General features: G+C 38.6%; 1 protein-coding gene across 3 annotated transcripts in view; it reads left to right on the top strand.

Annotated features, from left to right (window-relative positions):
- SLC44A5 (solute carrier family 44 member 5) overlaps positions 1-18,493 on the top strand; it is a 106,962-nt gene that overhangs the window by 66,145 nt on the left and 22,324 nt on the right. For all 3 annotated transcript variants that reach the window (XM_075037396.1, XM_075037395.1, XM_075037394.1), the window contains exons 4-9: positions 6,912-6,996; positions 10,585-10,669; positions 13,443-13,571; positions 14,362-14,422; positions 16,029-16,152; positions 17,358-17,441. In XM_075037396.1, coding sequence (XP_074893497.1) covers positions 6,912-6,996; positions 10,585-10,669; positions 13,443-13,571; positions 14,362-14,422; positions 16,029-16,152; positions 17,358-17,441 — 568 coding nt within the window. The remainder of the gene's footprint in view (positions 1-6,911; positions 6,997-10,584; positions 10,670-13,442; positions 13,572-14,361; positions 14,423-16,028; positions 16,153-17,357; positions 17,442-18,493) is intronic.

Raw genomic sequence — 18,493 nt, 5'->3', positions numbered from 1 at the left:
TCTGCATGTCCGCCTGAGCTCCTTCAGTTTGCTTGTAAAAGATTGTTTTGGCCCTGCCTTACATAGAAGAAAAGCCGTTAGTTTTCTTCATAATTCTGTAATACCATTTTCTGTTCTGTAGAGAGAAAAGGTTGTGCAATCTCCATCCTTGGGGATATTCAAAAGCTGGCTGGATGTGGTCCTGGGCAACCTGTTCTAGGTGACCCTACCTGAGCAGGGGTTTTGAACAACATGATCTCCAGAGGTTCCTTCCAACCCCAACCATTCTGTGAAAAGCTGCTGTCTGTAGCATGAAAAGATGGCTGTAAGCAAGACTGCTTTAACCTAGGTGATTCCAGTAACTGTCTGAGAGAATACATGTATCCTCCCATAAATTGTACGGTAGCATAACATACTCCAAGCCACAGTGCTGAGCTGTTTCTTCTCACCCTGCCTGTAGTAGCTGAGCACTGAACATGTTCTGGAAAGTCTGTTTTCTCTCTGAAGCGCTGGGAATTCTGTGTGCGTATTTTTTCTTTCCCTTATTCACCTGCACTTACTGCCAAGTCATGAACCTTTATGTCTTCAGGAAGACAGAGAAGTGAGGAAGTAAATGGTATATGCCAGCAAGTTAGAGAGGCATGGAGGACCTTTGCAAGGAAGTGCAAAGCCCACACTAGGAAGCGAACACCACGGGAACAGATGGCTGATGATGCTTGCAGGTGGAAGAAATTATTTCTTTTCAAAACTCTTTGGTTTTTTTCTTGTCTAATCTCTTTGAGCCTCTGTTTCCCAAAAATGAATGATAACTTGACATCTATGAATGTAAAAAAAGTGGGCAGACCAAAAAGTGAATTCAGAAGCTGTTCAAGCTGTACTTGATTTTATGCCATACTTCTAGAGATTACAGCAGCTATAGGGTTCTCTTTGGGTTTGGATCCAGGAAGAGAGTCCCTAACTGTACTGCATGGCACTATTGTACAGTCAGCTTCAGACAGACTTGAAATGCAGTCCTTTGACAGTTTTTTCACAGGTCAGTGTCTGTGATTCTGATGCTTAAGTTAACATCAGTGGTATCTGTGTGGAGACAAACCCAGGATCTCTTTGTTTTGTAGCTGCTACTGGATTCTGTGTATGCAAAATCATGCATGTACTCTCTCATCACAGTTCTGGCTACTGTTTGGATTCTGTGGACCCTTTCCTTTGCTAGGGAATGAAGCATCTTCTTGCCCTCATGGCCTAATTGAATTGTTCCCACTTTGCTTAACTCCAAATTGACACTAATGTTCATTTGACTTCTGAAAGTATTTGGAGCAGAAAAACTCATGTGACTCCCGGTTATAGGAGATTGGAGAGGGACTTACCAGAATATACATGCAATATGTATCTCTGCTTACTAAACCTGTGCTGGAATAGACTCAAGAAAAGGAGGTAAATTATTAGTCCTAAGAAGCAACGGTAGCTGCTGGACTTGGTGCTGGGAGTATGCCTTGTCTAAAGGACATCTCTGCAATGTCTGTGCTCCTGTCCTCCTCTTCCTACCTGACTGACTGATTCTTCACTGATCTTCTGGTCTCTTCCTTCTGTCACTGCTCAAATGCAAAGCCAGAAATGAAGAAGCTGGACTCAGATCAGAGGAATGTTTGTTATTTTCTTGAGCATACAAATGCTCTGGTGACTGGTGACCTGCCCTTGTGCAGACAGTATTCTGAAGTGCTACTACTTGGACAAAGGGAATGGAGAGCACTGGCTGTTTATAGCTGTACAGTATTCTTGTGCTGCCCGGTCTTGGTCATCTTTCCAGCACTATATAAATCTCCATTTTTTGTCTAGAACTTTATGTCAACTTTGTATGTGCAGTTGCCGAAGAACCCCATAAGCTAGATGTTGCAGAAGTAGATAGCACCAGAAGAGGACTAGCCAGTTCCTCACTTCTTCATGTCTGTAATCTCAGACAAGGTAGTTACTGTGATGTGGGACAGTAAATTAGTCATATTCCCTGCTCTGCACATGGAGAGGTTTCCAACTGCACACGAGGCATCTGAACAGCCCTTTCTTGCAAACTTTATGAAATACTGGTTAGAACTAGAACCTATTCCTGGAACTAGATACCGAATTTGTAGCTGGTGACTTTTTCTACCTTTCTTACAGAGAAGATTTGAATTTTCAGTCTAGAAACATTTAGTTCAGCTCCAAATCCAGATCCATGTGGTCCCTGCTTTTCATCTTTCCTTGTACTGTGCTTCAGCTATTCTTTTTGCTCTAATTTAATTCTAAGTAAAAGATGAGATCAGCTTTGGTACAGTTCCAGGGGCCAGCCCTGACAAAATACATGAGAGCCAAAAAAGTTCGCATTAAAAGAAAATAGACTATAAATCAACCCTTGGTCATGAATTATGCCTTATGGCTTATTAAAGGAAAAAAAAAAGTTGATTTCTGCAATTTCTTGAATATGTGTGAATACCGCTCGGAATCCCTGTTTAATTTGGCTTGAGAAGTAAGCAATAAATGCAGGTTCATCACACAACTGTTATGACTGAAAAGATGAGTGAAATTTTGCCCTTAGTATTGTATGTAGAGCTCACATAGGCTTCATCTATATGTGTGTCTGTGTAACAGTAGGGTAGAATGTTTTTATGTTTTGGGGGAGCTGAAATGTAGTCTGAATAAAAGGTAATCAGTTCTCCTTGAAAGATGAAACCAAATTATTTTTGATACTAGCCTTTCTTAGTCCTGCTTCATTGATGGCTGCTGTTGAATGACTGTACTGAATAGAAATAGTTATTCTGTGGTTTACTTTCTTATTATTTTAACTTTACAGATGAAGCAATAGGGCTAATTTAACATTGTGGGTAGTTTTCCTTCCTATCAAACTGACTTAACTCTTCATGTTTATTTCAGAGACACTGGGTTTATCCAGGCAATACTTTACAAATGTTTAGCCTCTTAATTTAAGATTATTTTAATTCAGAAAAGTGCACATAAAAGGCAACAAATAAGTTATCTTGGAAAAGACCCTCATATTTCAAAGGACAGGTTAATTCAAAGTAATAACTCTTGTTGTATTGCTCCAAGGGATGCTTATACCATACCAGCATTATCAACATGGATTTACAAATTCTGTATCATGTGTTCTATAACCTGTTTCAATGCAGTAGTAAATAGCTTGTGTTAAAAAGCCATAAGAACAATTTAGTGGGTCAGTTTCTTCACACGTTAAAACATAAAAAATATACCCTTAAGGGAAGCAAAATAATGATATGAAAGACTGCCCTTTCAAAAATACACAGTAGAGGGAATGAGACAGATAGTATAAACAGAATTGCAGTTCATTTTTAAGTATCACAGGGTGCCATTGTTTTCATCACATTTTCTCCTTGACAGGGAGCTTTCCAGCCTTTACAACCACTGACATGGCCCATAAAGCACAGGAAAAAAGGAGTGCATCTGATAGACATTTAGTGATAAACATTAGCTATTTTTGATATTGTCCATGTGTGTCGGCTCCACATCAGTAAAAGGACTGACATAACTGCAGGCCTCCCGAAAATGCTATACCAGTGTCATAGGATGTCACATTGATGCTTTGAGGGCTGAGTCAACTGTGTAATATGGTTCAGCTCTTCTTTAATTTTCTTTTTTAGCCCAGATGTTTGTGCCAGCACTCAGACTGCAGCCTTATGAGCATCAGAGCATGCTGGAATAAAAATTTGACGTGACTGGATTACTTTTCATTTAGTGCTTGATAGTGAGTCACCAGTAGTGCAGCACAACATGCAAAACATGGTACTACTCTGTCAGGGTAGTTGTCACAATAACCTACTTCACTCAGTGAGAACTGTTGAACTAGGTACTTATTCTTCACTGGCTAGGCCAGAAAAATTGTGTCTTTATCACATGGATTCTTCCACTGTCATCGCTCTTAAGTTTGCAAAGAAGGTGACGGAGGATTAAGTTTATTAATCTTGATGGTTAGCCCTGGCACAGGCAATGAAGGAAGCTGTGTATTTTCTCTTCTGTTGGTCATTTCCCTTCTCTTTCTGCTGCAGAGTTAATTAAATGCTAAATGTATATGTTGTGAATCAGACCCAATTACTTTTTGTTTCACTTTGGAATTTATCTGAGAGGCGTCTTCCTCTATCCACCCAGCAGCTGATCCCAGTGATGGAATTTCACAAAGTGTGCTAAATCTACTTTTTAAAAGCAGATTCTTTTTAATACTTTTTAATTCTTTTTTATTAAAAACATGACTGAAGCCTTAAGTCCACAGGACAACTACTGCCAAGCAGGAGTAGTTTTAGACAACTTGATAATGGCAAAGCAGGTACAGTCTGAACAGAAATTCTATTCAGAAGTGAGCAGTGTGTTCCATTGCATATACTCTTCTAACTTCTACAGGCAATTGAGAAACACACTGCAAAAGATGAGTGATTAAATTTGAGACCAAGGATTGATACAAACCCAGTGAGTGAAACCAAGGGAGCCTTTTGAAATATTTCAGCAGACTTTGTATTAGAACTAAAAAGAACGTAAGGAGAATACACTGGACTGACCATTTGATTAGCTGAGTTTTATCCCTGTTGGCTGTGTTAGTCCACCTAAACAGGCTGAAGGAAGTAAGCCTAGGTCACATGGGCCCTTCTTATGGAAAGATCCTTAAGACTGAGATAGCAAAAAAACCCAACCAACATTATGTTGCAGTGTTTATCTCCTTTCTCCCAAGTTTGTCTGAGGAGTGAAAAATAATTCCAGGTTTAATATACTACTTAGGAAAGGGATATTGTTGGCAGTAGCAACTGCTTCCAGATTATCTATATGAAGCAGATATAAGTCTTGTTACAAAATTCTTGTCAGTACTTTGAATCTGGCATGGTGGGGCTTATCTCTATTGCTTCCTGTTTTGCTGGTGTTAAAGAAAAAATACAGCCAAATGCAAAAAATGAGTCCCTTTAATAATGTGCCAAGTTAATTTAAAAAAAACTAATTTGGGCATTGGGAAAACGTCAATTTATTAGAGTCACCTAACATCATACAAGTAAGGCCTGAAAGGTCTTTCATGTCTGTATAGCAGCTTGATCCATTTGGGACCAGGCTTTTACCAGTATGAAAAGCAAGGTCATATTAAAGTAGAAAGAAAAACTCCCTCTTGTCAGTCATGATGGCAGAAAGTGTACATGGCATAATTTACAGACTCATTGCAATCACCAGACAGCTGTCTGCTTTGTAATGTCAAGTACAGATATGAGTTATCAACTGACTATAGGAATTCCTAAGAGAGAGTTGATGCCTCCTAAATGTTTCTATTAAGTAATGCTACTGAAATAAGTAAGTGGGGGCTAACAAATGAAAAAGTAAATGGGATTTAACACTGGTGAAGCACTTTAGCTTTCTCTGAGCATCAGAACACCACAGTTAAGCTGAAATGCGGTTAATCTGAATGTTCAGAAACTGTTTGATACCAAGCACCAGGTTAATTTACAAACTCCAAAACAGAGGAAAACTAACATAGGTTAAAAAGAGCTAGTAAATTCATTTTGGTAGCCTAAAATCATTCCAGGTGAAAGGCAGCATTACAGATTCTCTATAAACTGTTTGCAAGTCATTGAAGATATGTTGTGCATCTGTCCCGAACATTTCGATAAATTTGCAGTCTGCTGCTCTGACATCTTATATAGGTTCTGTCTCTACTGCACATATCATTATTGTTAAATGCTGTTATTCTTACCAAAGTGACCTTGAGGAAGATGACAGTTTCACAAATGATTAAATGTAATGTCACAAAGTTGAGACAAAATGGGGTAATTACAGAGAAGCGAGTTCAAGGTGGTTTGCATAGATCAAAGCCTAAAGTGTATGCTAAGTGGGCTCCTGACATTCAGTATGTGGTGCAAGAAGGGGAAGGCTGGGACTAAAATATTTGTAATACCTGTAATCTTCTCCACATAATACAAGCACAAGAAAATGTTTGGGAGAAGATCAATGGTCTTTTCTAACAGTTCTCTAGCAACCTGATTTTATGGTGTCAGCTCAGGGTAGTGATATGGAATTATATTTTGGCATTATATCTTACTTTCAGATGCTATTTAAAAATAAATGAATTTTCCATTATTTAGAGTTGAATAAGGAGTTAGTAGCTAGAACAGTTCCAAAGCTAGTGATTGGCAAGTCATGAAGGAAGCTTAGTCAGGTCTGCACGCTACAGCTTAGAAATAGTGATACTAATGGTGATAACTGGTGTGTACTTGATCCTCAAAGGGAAATAATGGTGCAGGTGAAAATGGCTTGGAGAAGAAATCCTGCTTTGAAGTGGAGAAAAGACATTTAAAAGTTCAGTATCAACCTCTCTTCCCATTCAGTACTATGGTTCATTCTAGCATATAATAAATAAGTTGCCAGGTGCATACTTAATAAATGAGAAATGGGACAATTGCTAAGTGAGAGGTCAGGAAATGTTTTCATTTACAAAGTGAGAGTTTGTTTCCTTTCTTAGTGCAAATGGAGTCCATTAGATTCAGTCACACCCTGTGTGCTTTTGTCACACACCCAGGTAGTCCTATTAATTTCAATGCCATTGTTGTTGTCTGTGATTGCTCAAATTTGTCTACATAGTTAGGCCCTCTTCTTTCCTCTTTTAATAACCATTATTGTTTAAGTCCATTAAATCACATTTTGGATACAACCCGGATGTATGTGCCCTGAAGGTAAAAAGTGAACTGGTTTGTTTTCTTGCTGATTCATCCGTATGTTAGTTCAGTTTAGTTTGTTTTATATTTTAGATTTTCATTAGGAAATCTACAAATCAATACTCTTCAATGGTGATTGACAAAGATTAAAATGGCACATTGAAGGTGATACATTTTCATGCTAGTCAGTTTGAACTGTTAACTGTATACACTTGACTAAAATGTTCAAAGAGATGTGTATATTTGCAGCTTGGGTGCATGGTGACCCCAGGAAAGTGATTTATCCAACTGACAGCTATGGGCAGTTCTGTGGTCAGAAAGATACCCTCAATGAGTGAGTACTAAATCCATTCACATACCTTTATTATTCATGCACTATGAATAAGATGGAAGGTTTCAAATCTCTGTCTGCTACGGGAACACAACATATACGTCTGTATGCTATCTTCTTGTGGGAAGTTGGAGACAGAGAGACTCTTACTGTATTTATTCCAAATAAAGTTCAGAAATAGATTAGTTGCTCAGTGCAAATCTAGACCCAAATTATCACTATAATGCAGTTGTTTTCATCATTCAGAGAATATTTTTAGTAAAGTATCGATATAACTTAAAGATTGCATCACTAATTGCATAGAAAGTGACTATCTGGCACAGCTTCTAACTGCCAACGTTTGGATAGTTAATAACCTGTTGAGTAATTCTGTCCACCTTGGGATAAGAGTAGTCCTAAAACACTGTAGCCTGGTTCTTAGTTTTTCTCAACATACATCAAATAACAGAAAAGATCATGAGGAAAAGCTCTTGGTTTTTTTCTGGTGCTTATCCAGTGCTAGTAGAGAGGGGACTGAGTGGTCTGGGGGACAGGCAGCTGTAATCATAGCTTCCTTGGGCATATCAGCCAAACAGCTTTATTTACTTGTGTCTGTTTCCCAGTCTTTTTAAATTTTGAATTGTGAGAGTTAAATTAATTAGCCGATATCAACAGAGTACTTCTACATGAAAAGAGCTGCTCACAAAAGAAAGATGTCACATCAGTGTTTTCTCTGAAAATCTAAGTGTTTTATGAAACAATTTAAAGAATAGTTTGCTTTTTTCCTCACCTTCTCCCTTTTAAAAAGTAAGTATTATGCATAATTTATGCCCTTGTCACTGTCAAGAAGCTGGATGCTATGCAGGAAGCAAAACAGAAGCTAGTGTTTGATAACAGCTCTTTGCTGCTTCTTTCTTTTCCCATTTATTTTTCCAGGAAAAAACTGAGGAAACCACTGTCCAAAGGGCAGTTCAGAAGGGGAGGAACAGGAGATAGGGAGTGGAACAGAGGTAGAGCTAGGACTTTATAAGCTCTCAAGTTATTTTTTACAGAGGAAACAGACTAGATAGTGTAAGAAGACCTGTTCCACTCTCTGACTAAGATTCTTCACAGCAGTTGTTGGAGAGTCCAACTTTCTGAAGAGGAAAAACCCGGGGAAAAAGTTGTCATGTTGTGTGTGTTCCCCTCACTGCACCCCTTCTCTGCTTTCCCTCTCCTCACTCCCAATTTGTCCTCATCCCCTCTCTGGTCTGTAGGAAGCAGTGGGCAAATGCATTTGGGACTCTCAGACACACAGCATCCATGCACTGTGTGGCGTGTAGCCAGATGCTTCTCTCTGATTCTTACCATCCACTCCCATTGCCTCTTTCTCTTTGTTACTCAAGTCTTCCCTTTAGTTATTTCTGACAATGTGATTTCCAGTTTGTATCCACAAATGTCCCTCCATATATAGGATTGCTGGAGAATAATACAGCTACTGAGACTGCATTTTGGCACTTACTTGCTACATTGAGGAGTTTCTTATGAAAATATAAGCCAAAAGACACATAATTCAACCTACTGGAAAAGCAACAGTGTTATGGCAGTAGGACAGGAGGCCCCTCAGAACAAGTCTGTCTAGTCCCTAAAAGTGGAGGTGTGGGATGTGCTCTTCAGGCCTTCATTGATACCATTGTCGAATTTTTCACATGCCCTGAAAGTAAGCAGTATGAAAGGCTAACCCAGGACTATGGTTTTCCAAAGTCCCTAGGGGCTTAGTCTGAGACTTTTTCCTTGGAAAGTAATCATAGTCTCTTGTGCTTAGAATCTTGTGCTTAGAACAAACATTCCCAGCAATCTCACTGAGGAGTAGAAAAAAGAAGCTAAAAACCATGCCAACACTCACAACTCATGCAAAAACCCATTCAAACTCCAGTGAATTCCATGCAGTCAAATTAATTCTACCTTGTGTTGTCATGCGAGTCTCTCTTAGGCCTCTTTGTGTTTCCCTGTAATCCATCCATTAATCTCCATGTAATCTCTAAGCTTGTTTTGCCTTCTACAGAGCACAGTGTAATCACAGAATACAACACAATTTCATTATAAAGAATACAGACCTAGTTCTCAGTGGCTGTTTTCTTGTGTTACGTGTATTTTTAAACTTTCTTTTCTGCTGTCAATGTCAGCAAGTGGGCTAAGACATAAGAAAGAAAAAATTCATTAATGGCTTTGAGCAGCTCACAGATGATAAATACTGTCAAGAAACTATTGAAGAACGACGACATTTCAGTCCAAAGTTTTATTCTATTGATTTAAAGAAATAACAACTAATGATAGTGAATTGTTTTTGCCAGGATGCATGTTTTGTTAAACAGTGCATAGTAGAACATACCTCAGTGAAAACAATTTAACCTTGTAAAATGTCAGGCAGTTGAGCTAATTCCAGTTTTAAAGGGAGCTTGAATGTGCTATATAATGGCTTTGAAGGCATAGCCATATTCAGCAATTGGTGGGAGCCACATGCTGGTGGAAGATCAGAGGATATGTTCTGGTCTGGGGGATACAATGGAGAGATGTGGGAGCAGGACTTGTGCCAGGTTAGCAGATAGAAGAGGGGCAGCCTTGTTAGCCCAAGCACACTTCTTTGTTAATACTTCCACCCTGCTCCCAAGGCAGAGCTCCCTCTGTGCTGCATTGTCACAGTGGGGGTCAGTGGTGGCTCAAGCACTGCTTACTGTGTTCTCTTGCACACCATAGGCCGTAGGGGGGTGTATGCACCATTATTTCTTATAGGGACACTGTATAGTTCTGGCATGGCTAGCTGACTGTGAAGTCTTGTGTAAAAAGGGCAGGACTACTGCCATGCCATCTTCACTAGAGCTATCTGATAATTTTCTGACATAGCAAAGTTTAACAGCATATTTTGCTGTCTTCAAAACCCAGGTGTTTAAACCCAGAGATCTTGAGGTAATCGGTTTTCAACAAATCCAAACTGAGGTAACAGCTGCCTCAAGGTCCCAAGTTCCAGAAGCTGTCAAGTGTGTGGATTCTGGGGTGCAAACCCCTCAGACTGTCCCTTCTTTATATCAAAGGAGGTTTATCAGCATTATTAGGAGATGCTATTATCATTCTGTTTCCTGACCAGCTGCTTTCGGTTTCCAACCATAAAAAGCTTTTGACTGATTTTGGTGCCACCTTCTGATCAACAAGAAATAGGCAGCTTTTACAGCGTAGCATTTGCTGATAGTAATTTTGCATGCAGTACATGCACAATATGTTCAGTGTAAGCAAAGGGACCACAGTGTTTTTGCAGGGGCATTTTACAGACCTCACTTCTTAGAGGCAGGACTACAGATACCTGTAACAGTGCGTAGGGTTGTTTCAGATTAAAACCTTGCTGTAGAAAAAACTTATCAAAATAGCATTCTTTAGAACAAATACTTCTAGTTTCAGTGATGTCTTGGCACAGAACATTCAGGGTCTGCTTGGGATTTGTTTTTTTGTCTTGTGTTTACAATATGACCATTCACAATAATAGAGTTTAAATATCAATGTATGCTATAACTTTTTGAATGGTAGGATGTATAAGCAACCATATTTATAACACTAATTATCTTATATCCACTTCCATAGGAACAAGACCATTTTGTTTTACTTTAACATTCTGAAATGTGCCAGCCCCATAGTGTTAATAAACCTACAGTGCCCTACAACACAGGTGAGTGAAATACAGAGGTAAAATATTTTCCCTGCCTCATAGTCATGGTGCTTAAGAACTAGACATACATTTGTCTGGATTTAAAAATTGCTGTTCATATCCTTCAAAATATAGTATGATTGTTTCATAGATGACGTGTAGCACAGTCTCAGTAGCGTCATGGTCAGAAAAAATAGAAATGCACAAGATTGTGTATTTTGTATAAGAGTTGACAAAAAAAGGTCTGTTTAGTTGAACGCAGCAATTTGTTACTTATGAATTCATCACAGCCAACTATCCAGTAGTAATCAGTGCATGCAGCAAAAAATTTTGATTGATATTTAGGGTTTTCCAAACTAGAAAATGTGTATATCCCCAGTGACAGGAGTATCTGGGTGTGGTTGGAGCCTATGGCACTTTCAAAAGTGGAGATCTCAAAAGCCTGTTCTTGCCTTATGCTACAACTTGTACTCCCTTAGCTGTGCTGCAACTTTTCGTGAAGCTGTGAAATAAACCCAGCCACTGAACTTGTGTGGGTTAAAATTATCTTCCTGATCTTTTTATATGAGGCCATTTTACTGACCTGGTTTGTTGATCAATTGCACAACCAGTTATGTCAGTTCACCTTATGAGGCAAGAACTTATGGCATAGGGTAGGTCAGAGGAATTAGGTGCAGTACTGCTCTGATCCAACTTTGCTGCCAAAGTAATTGTACTGTGTAATTGAACTGCAGGTGACAGAGTATGGTCTCAGCCATCTTGACAACATTAAGTGGAGTCCAGTATTAATTTGGATGAGGGTTGTTATATGGTAACCAATATACTGATTACAAATGTTAATTGTCTATTTATTTGACTATCATTTTAAAATGTTTCCCATCATTGATAGATGTTTCTGGCCTATCAGTTAGTGTGACCGTATGGACTATTTGACACAGCTGAAGAGATGGAAATCTCCAGCAAGGAAGAGCAAGACCCTCTTAACACTGACCAGTTGCTGTCAGAATGGAAACTTTCTCTATCAGCAGCAGATTTGCTTCAGGAATCCCCATCTGTCCACATGCAGACACCGACACTGTTACCCTGCAGTCTTTAGACTCTGTTACTGGAACAATTCAGCCTGTTCAGAAATACTGAGGTCATTGTGTGGGATTTGACTGGTGCTGTGGTCAAGTTGGCAGTGGTCATGAATCAAGTAAGGTGAAATACTTGTTGAAGGAGAGTTTGGGGTAGCAGAGTAGTTATTTTGTTTATTTTCAAACATAAAACATCTCCAAAAATGAGAATGTTTTTCAATGCTGTTTGCTACTGCAGATGGTTAATTCTCTGGTCTTTTGTGAAATGCTGAAGAAATGTTTGTTTGATAATTCCCCTTTTGAACTGCAGACAGGATCTTTCATTCCTGTCCCATTCATATCAAATAGCAGGAGGAAAAAAACCCAAGAACTGTCATGGGAAGAGCTTCAGTTCTTGAGTAAGACTGTGAATTTTCAAACTGTTATTACAGTTCACTGGATCCATAGACAGCACATTTAATTGCCTGTTTCATAGATGGGAAACTGAGGTTACAGTAAAGTGTATACTTGTTAGTCATCTGTTGTTCCAGCAAGGACAAAACTCTTCTTTGTTCCTTGGCCTGTGGGTAGTCCATAGGACTGTAGTACTTAACCTAGAAAGACCCTCCTGCAGCATCTGCCCTGTTCTAAGGATTAGTGCAAGATCTTTTCCCAAAATTCCTGTAGGTGAATCATACATGGCGGAATGCTCTTGAGGTGAAATACAGTTTCGTGCATGATGTCTCTCTGGTACTTGGATAGCAGAGCTTTGCAAAAGGTGTTTGGATAGCGCAGCTTTGGAAACAGAGAACGACCTTCTAGAAAAGGCTGAAACTTGCTAAAAAGATGGACTTCAAACTACCTCACAGTATTTAGGAACACTGAGGAGTCAGAACGGCTACACACTTGCATGATTCCAGTGACCAGCAAAGCCTTCAGAGTCTGTGTATTCGGGTGGCTGCTTCTCCATTACATAAATCTAAATCATAACTTCTGAGTGGATGCATTCATCAAACCCCAGACCTCACTTGATTTCTCATATAAATCCGGTTTATAATGGCTGTACCTTCAGTGGTGTGAATTTCATTCCTGGCATGTGCACCCCTCTTGCTTTGTAACTAGGCGAGATTCATCATTAGTTAATAGGAAAAAGTCACATTTGAGTGATTTACACCTAACTTGACTTGAACGAAATCTGTGGAGGTATATTTGACTGAAGAGACTGTGTAGAAGGGTGGAACAATTTTAGCTGTGTGAGACTTTTTTTTTTTAATAAAGTTCTCCTTATAAATGTAATAGAAAGAAATTATGTGTATCCTGTGAAAGTAGCTACTGCACCACCTTGCTCATATACACTGCTGCTGATGGAAGTAGAGGAGGACCTGACAGATTTTTTTCCTGGTGTTCAAAAAAAAAAATTTTTTTTCAACAGACTGAAAGCTCTGTTTATTTACCAGAATGTGTAGAACCTAAGAAGGTACAGAGGGTGGCTTGATATGCCAGATATGAGAGACTTTGAAAGTGTATTCTATCAAAGAATTTTAGAAGTAGTTATCTAGGGAATCAAGAGGAAAACATATGTCCCTGTCTAAATACTGCAGTAAATATTACTGAAGGCAATTCCATAAAACAGTGCACTTTTATAGGTGGCTTTTTTCTTGCTTTTTAATCGCACTGATTTTCCTTACCCTTCTCTACCCCCAGTGTATCTTTACTCATCTTTTTTTCTTTTCTTGCAGCTTTGTGTCTCAAAGTGCCCAGACAGGTTTGCAACCTACATTGATGTTCAGGCTTCCTATAGATATAAACCAGATCAGTGGAATTACTTCAGGCAATTCTGCAAACCTGGTTTTAACAATCCTCGCAAGGTATGTATGTATCAGTAGGTGATGGAATACATTTTTTCTTTAAGCAATATGTAATATGCATGATTTTACTGAGCTACATCAAAGTTTTGAATTATTCTGATTTCACCGTGTAAGTAGTTGTCCCATGTACATGGTTTGACAGTGATTTAATCAGGGGTAAGGGTCTTGTATGCCCACCAAATCTCCCACTATTTAAATGATTACTATTTGCTTAAAAGAATATGTGCAGCTACCCATGCAGTTGCAGTACTGTGGCAAGCAGTATCCTTTAGTACTTATGTACTCCACAGCAGTAGCGCAGAGCATCTCAAACCAGTTCTTAAGGCTCCTGAGTCATCTATAGCTACTTAGTAATTTAGCTAGGAAAATTAATCTATCCTTCATGTAACTGATTTTGCACTCAAATGTACTGCATTATTTCTCCCATCTTTAAAACACCTTGCAATTCAGCTATATTAATTGTGTTAAATTCTTACTCTTCTTTAAGAGAAAAGGCAGAGGGGAGGCAAGGAACAATTGCCCAGTCACTTCTGGCTTAGATGCTGATCCAAAGTGAAGAGGTCTTTTCTTTTTTGTCACTAGAAAAGGAAAGAAGAATAGTCTTTTTCCAAATCACAATGACAGTTTGGATTCTCACTTATGTCATGAATGTATCTTGCAGCTCCACCAGTCAAGTTTGGGGAGGAGGCTACAAAGCCCAGTTTGGGGCGTTTTCTCAGACTGGGTGAGAAACAAAAACCACATAGTTATTCTGCGATGTATTCAGCATTCCTATTTTTCCCCTTTTTAGTCTGTTGCTCAAGTCCTACGTGATGAAGATTGTCCTTCGATGATCATTCCAAGCAGGCCTTGTGAGTGGTTCTACTTCTTACACACATCTTAGCAGATTATAAGCGTTCACATTAAAGCACAACTCCAGTCTGAAAAGTGTTTTGTGGCAAGGTCACTAGGAGCTTTCTGTTATCTGGCAGTGACATCCATTCAATTTTAAACAATTTGAAAGTATAAAGATTTATTATTATTTTTTCTAACTGCCATCCATGAACATTCATCATGTGATCGAGTCAAGCTGAGCTCTTTCTTGCTCTTGAATCATCATTGATAATAAAAGCTTTACAGCTCAGATTTTGCCTTCCAAGCCATGTGAGCAAGCAACCTCACTGGCATCAAGAAAATGTAGGAAGGATCATATGGCCAGCTGTTGAAGTTCAGATGATACTTGAGCCCAGTTACAATGCAGCTTGCTTTTCAGTTGCAGTGCTGGCTATGCAGGACATACAGAGGAATTAAAGGGCCAAAAAATGTTTTTGTCTTTAGGGTCAGCAGGTATTTCTGAGTTGATAACCACAGGTTTCAGAGCTCATCTCAGCTGCAGAAGTGTAATACCAAGAGTATCTGTCACTGGCCCAGAAGCTCATGCAAATAAGAAATTGCTGTTTATTTTTCCATTGTTTAAAATAGACATCATGTAAACCAGGGACAGGCTATCAAAAAGAGAAAATGGATTAAATTTAAAAAAAAAATAAGAATTTGTATGAAAACTGATGTACTCACCCAAAAGACAGAAAATAATTTGCAAAGAAGCTATTATCTTCTTTTAGACTACAACAAGGGGCAAAGATTACAGAGGGAGGAAAAGAGACATGTTACTTAATTATTTCCTCAGAGTAATTGGTGGGGTAGATATTTTAGACTGAATATTGAACCCTGGCATCAGTATTTATTGGAACCTGATAAGGAAAGCACAGAATTGTTATATAAAGTACAGCCATATAGGAGGACTGATCTGCTCTTCCCTTTGGAATGAAAACCAGGACTTTTTGCAGCAAAGAGCAGGGCAACATAAATGAGTATGTAAACATCTCTCCTTTTCTCTCTCTTTTATAATCTCCTCCTCCCTCTGTCTAACCAACAGTTTCTGTCTTTTTTCCATTGCTTCCTCTCCAAGAATATCTAGTGATAGTGGCTGGTACTGGAACTCATCTGGCATATGAGGAACTGACACTTGCTGTTATGTATTGTTTTGGGTGCTAATACCATTCGTGACCAGTCATGTTGAGTCTGTCCCTGGGGGCTGGTTTGATTATTACCATGAAATGACATATTTGAGAAGCTGCAGTTTTTGTAAGCTGCCCAGATACTGACAGAGAGTAAGTTCTGCATTTATTACAAATTCTTAAACTGCTACAGATACTACTGTTGTTATTCGGTAGCACCTAGAATCTCCAGTTGAAAGCTATGATCCCACCATGCCTGAGCCCCAGAGCATAAAATTCATAGTCTTGAATATAATGGCTCTTTCAAGATTTGTCAAAGTCAACATATTGTTAGATAATCAGTTGAAAAACATTTGACTGTGAATCTGAAATTATTTAAATATGTTACAAAAGACAAGTCATAGAAGTGGAGCTTGACATAAAATGTAATACGCATGCTTTGTTTTGGTATTTTGAATAGTTCTTAAGAGATGCTTCCCAGACTTCTCCACGAAGAATGGTGTGCTAACTGTGGCAAATCAGACTACATTCAAAGATGGAAGAGGGAAAACAAGAAATGTAACTGATCTCAGGGAAGCTGCAAAGTAGGTTTTACCCTTCTTAAGTGCTCATTTGTTGGATTCTGAGATTGTGAAATAATTTAGGAATTGAAAAAAGAATCAGAATCTGTTGTAGCAAATGGCTGAGGGTACACAGACAAGGCTTGCTAGTAAATGTTCTATCTGTGCCTGGGCACTTGCAAAGTTCCAGTAAGGAAAACTATGACTGTGGTATGCAGAAATGAGCAAGGAGCAAAAGGTTTTAGTCCAACTATCTCAGAATGACTGTCAGTTTTTAAATCATTCTTGTTGTTTTTTCTAGCAAAAATTAGTATTAAAGAAAGCTAAAGGAGGTTCAAAATTAAATACTTGTGGTGCAGGACTCAGGCCAGACAGTAATGGCCTCGGCCGTTCCTTCCTATGATGGCCTTTCCCCTAACATGGACTGTCTTAGTATTTTGGGCATCTCACCTCATCAGTGTTCCTGTTTTTAGTACATGTCTAAAGGTCAAAAAGCAATGTACTGGGCTCTGATGCTTGACAACACCTGCCTTGAAGATGGACAGCAAGCATCTCCAATCCTGGGCATCGACCAGGATGAGAGAAAACTGCTGCAATAGCCTCACTTTTCCAACTGCTGTCAGTCCTCAGCCTGTCTGGAGCACAAGGGTACCTTTTCTTACCTCTCGACCCAAGGCTACCACATTCTAGCACCTTACCAACACTGATAACACCTGCACCTTATTAGGTTCCCATCTACAACTACATTGTCTGTTCTTTGATAAGAAGATCCTTCATTTCTTCTTAGGAAAACTTTAATATGAGCAAGCACTTTGCCGGATAGGAAAACAGTTCCATAAAGTCAAACTTTTGCTTCACTGAGCTGTTTTCTGCTTCTCTGCTATTAGCAGTTCTAGAATCACAACTGTTTGGCTCTTGGTACATTGCAGATCATATTAGTATACACTTTTCTTGTGACGTAATAAGCAATTATATCTGGTGATAGTACTCATAAAGCTTTTTAAATAAAGCTTTAATAAAGGAGCTGTATAGACGTTTTTACACAGATTTTTTTTCTTTAACATAACTGATTGATGTTGGTTTGGTTACAGAACTGGAGCTGGAGGACAGTAATATACTCTTATCACTAGTAAAGATATTTCAAATTGTTTCACTAAGCCTATTTGTTGTTCAGATAAATTCTGCTTTTCTACCTAAAGGAACCTTTTCTTTGGTTTGTCTTTTCTCAGCGGCATCAATAATGTCCTGGATGCAAGATCAGTTGGAATGAAAATTTTTGAAGACTATGCCATTTCTTGGTATTGGATTTTAATGTAAGATTTTCGTGGGTATTTTTATTTTTTCCAAACTCACTTTGGAGTGTGCAGGGAATTAAAAAATAGATCACGTATGTGTTTGTTACCAGTCCTACTTTGAAATTCAAGGAGCAACTGTGATTTCCTTTCATCACATGATAATAATGTTGTTATGGTGCTGTACATGAGGTAAGGGTAGCACAGCATACATACATAGAGTGTCAGTTGATCTGGAATAGCTTTTTAATATCCTACTAGGCAGAAAACCAGGAGGTACTGTCTTCTGTTGCAGGACCCATCTGCGTGGTAATTCCAAAACTGAAAAATCTTAATTAAGAAGGCTTTCAAATCAATTGCTGTTGCTCAGTGTCATTAGTATATATATAAAACACATAATTTCTAAATTCCTACTAGCAATATATAGTTAAATCTGTTATAATCCATAAATCCAATATAAATCCATAAATCCAATGCAGCAGGCGAAGCAACATCAAGAACAAAAAGTATTGAACAGTATTAACTTTATCTTGTAATTAATACTCAGTAATCACCAATTAGTAAAAAATGCAGCACTGAAATAAAAGAAGTAGCTATTTTGCTGAAGCAAATATATAAGTATATGTGCATTCTTAGCCCATTAATATTGTTTTTGATGGATCAGGGTGTTGATGATTTAAACAGGAGCAGAAGTCTTTGCCAGGTGAGAGCCTATAGCATGCACATACTAAGCATACATAGTTCAAGCCTGAATGCAAATCCACAACAATAAATACATAAACTTTAGATAATAAACTTAGTATGGAGAATTAGGCAGTTCAGAAACAGAAGCTGTCAGCTTTTAAAGGTGTTCAGTCACTGGCAGAAGGACAGCTTTCTCATAGTCTACTGCTGTGCTCACAATAGTCAGTGGCAAGAAACTCAACTGGCAAGCTCAGTTCCCTCTAGATCTCTTATTGAAATCAGGCTTATGGTGCAGATTCTTTCAAAGGAGATACCACTGAACAGATAGGCTGGAGAGAGGGTTGACCATTTTTTTAACAGAAATACTAAATACTAAAGCCAGTTCCCAC

This window comes from Buteo buteo, chromosome 10 (genome assembly GCF_964188355.1).
Source record: "Buteo buteo chromosome 10, bButBut1.hap1.1, whole genome shotgun sequence".
In the NCBI taxonomy this organism is placed as follows: domain Eukaryota; kingdom Metazoa; phylum Chordata; class Aves; order Accipitriformes; family Accipitridae; genus Buteo; species Buteo buteo.
This window is presented reverse-complemented; position numbering and strand designations above follow the sequence as displayed.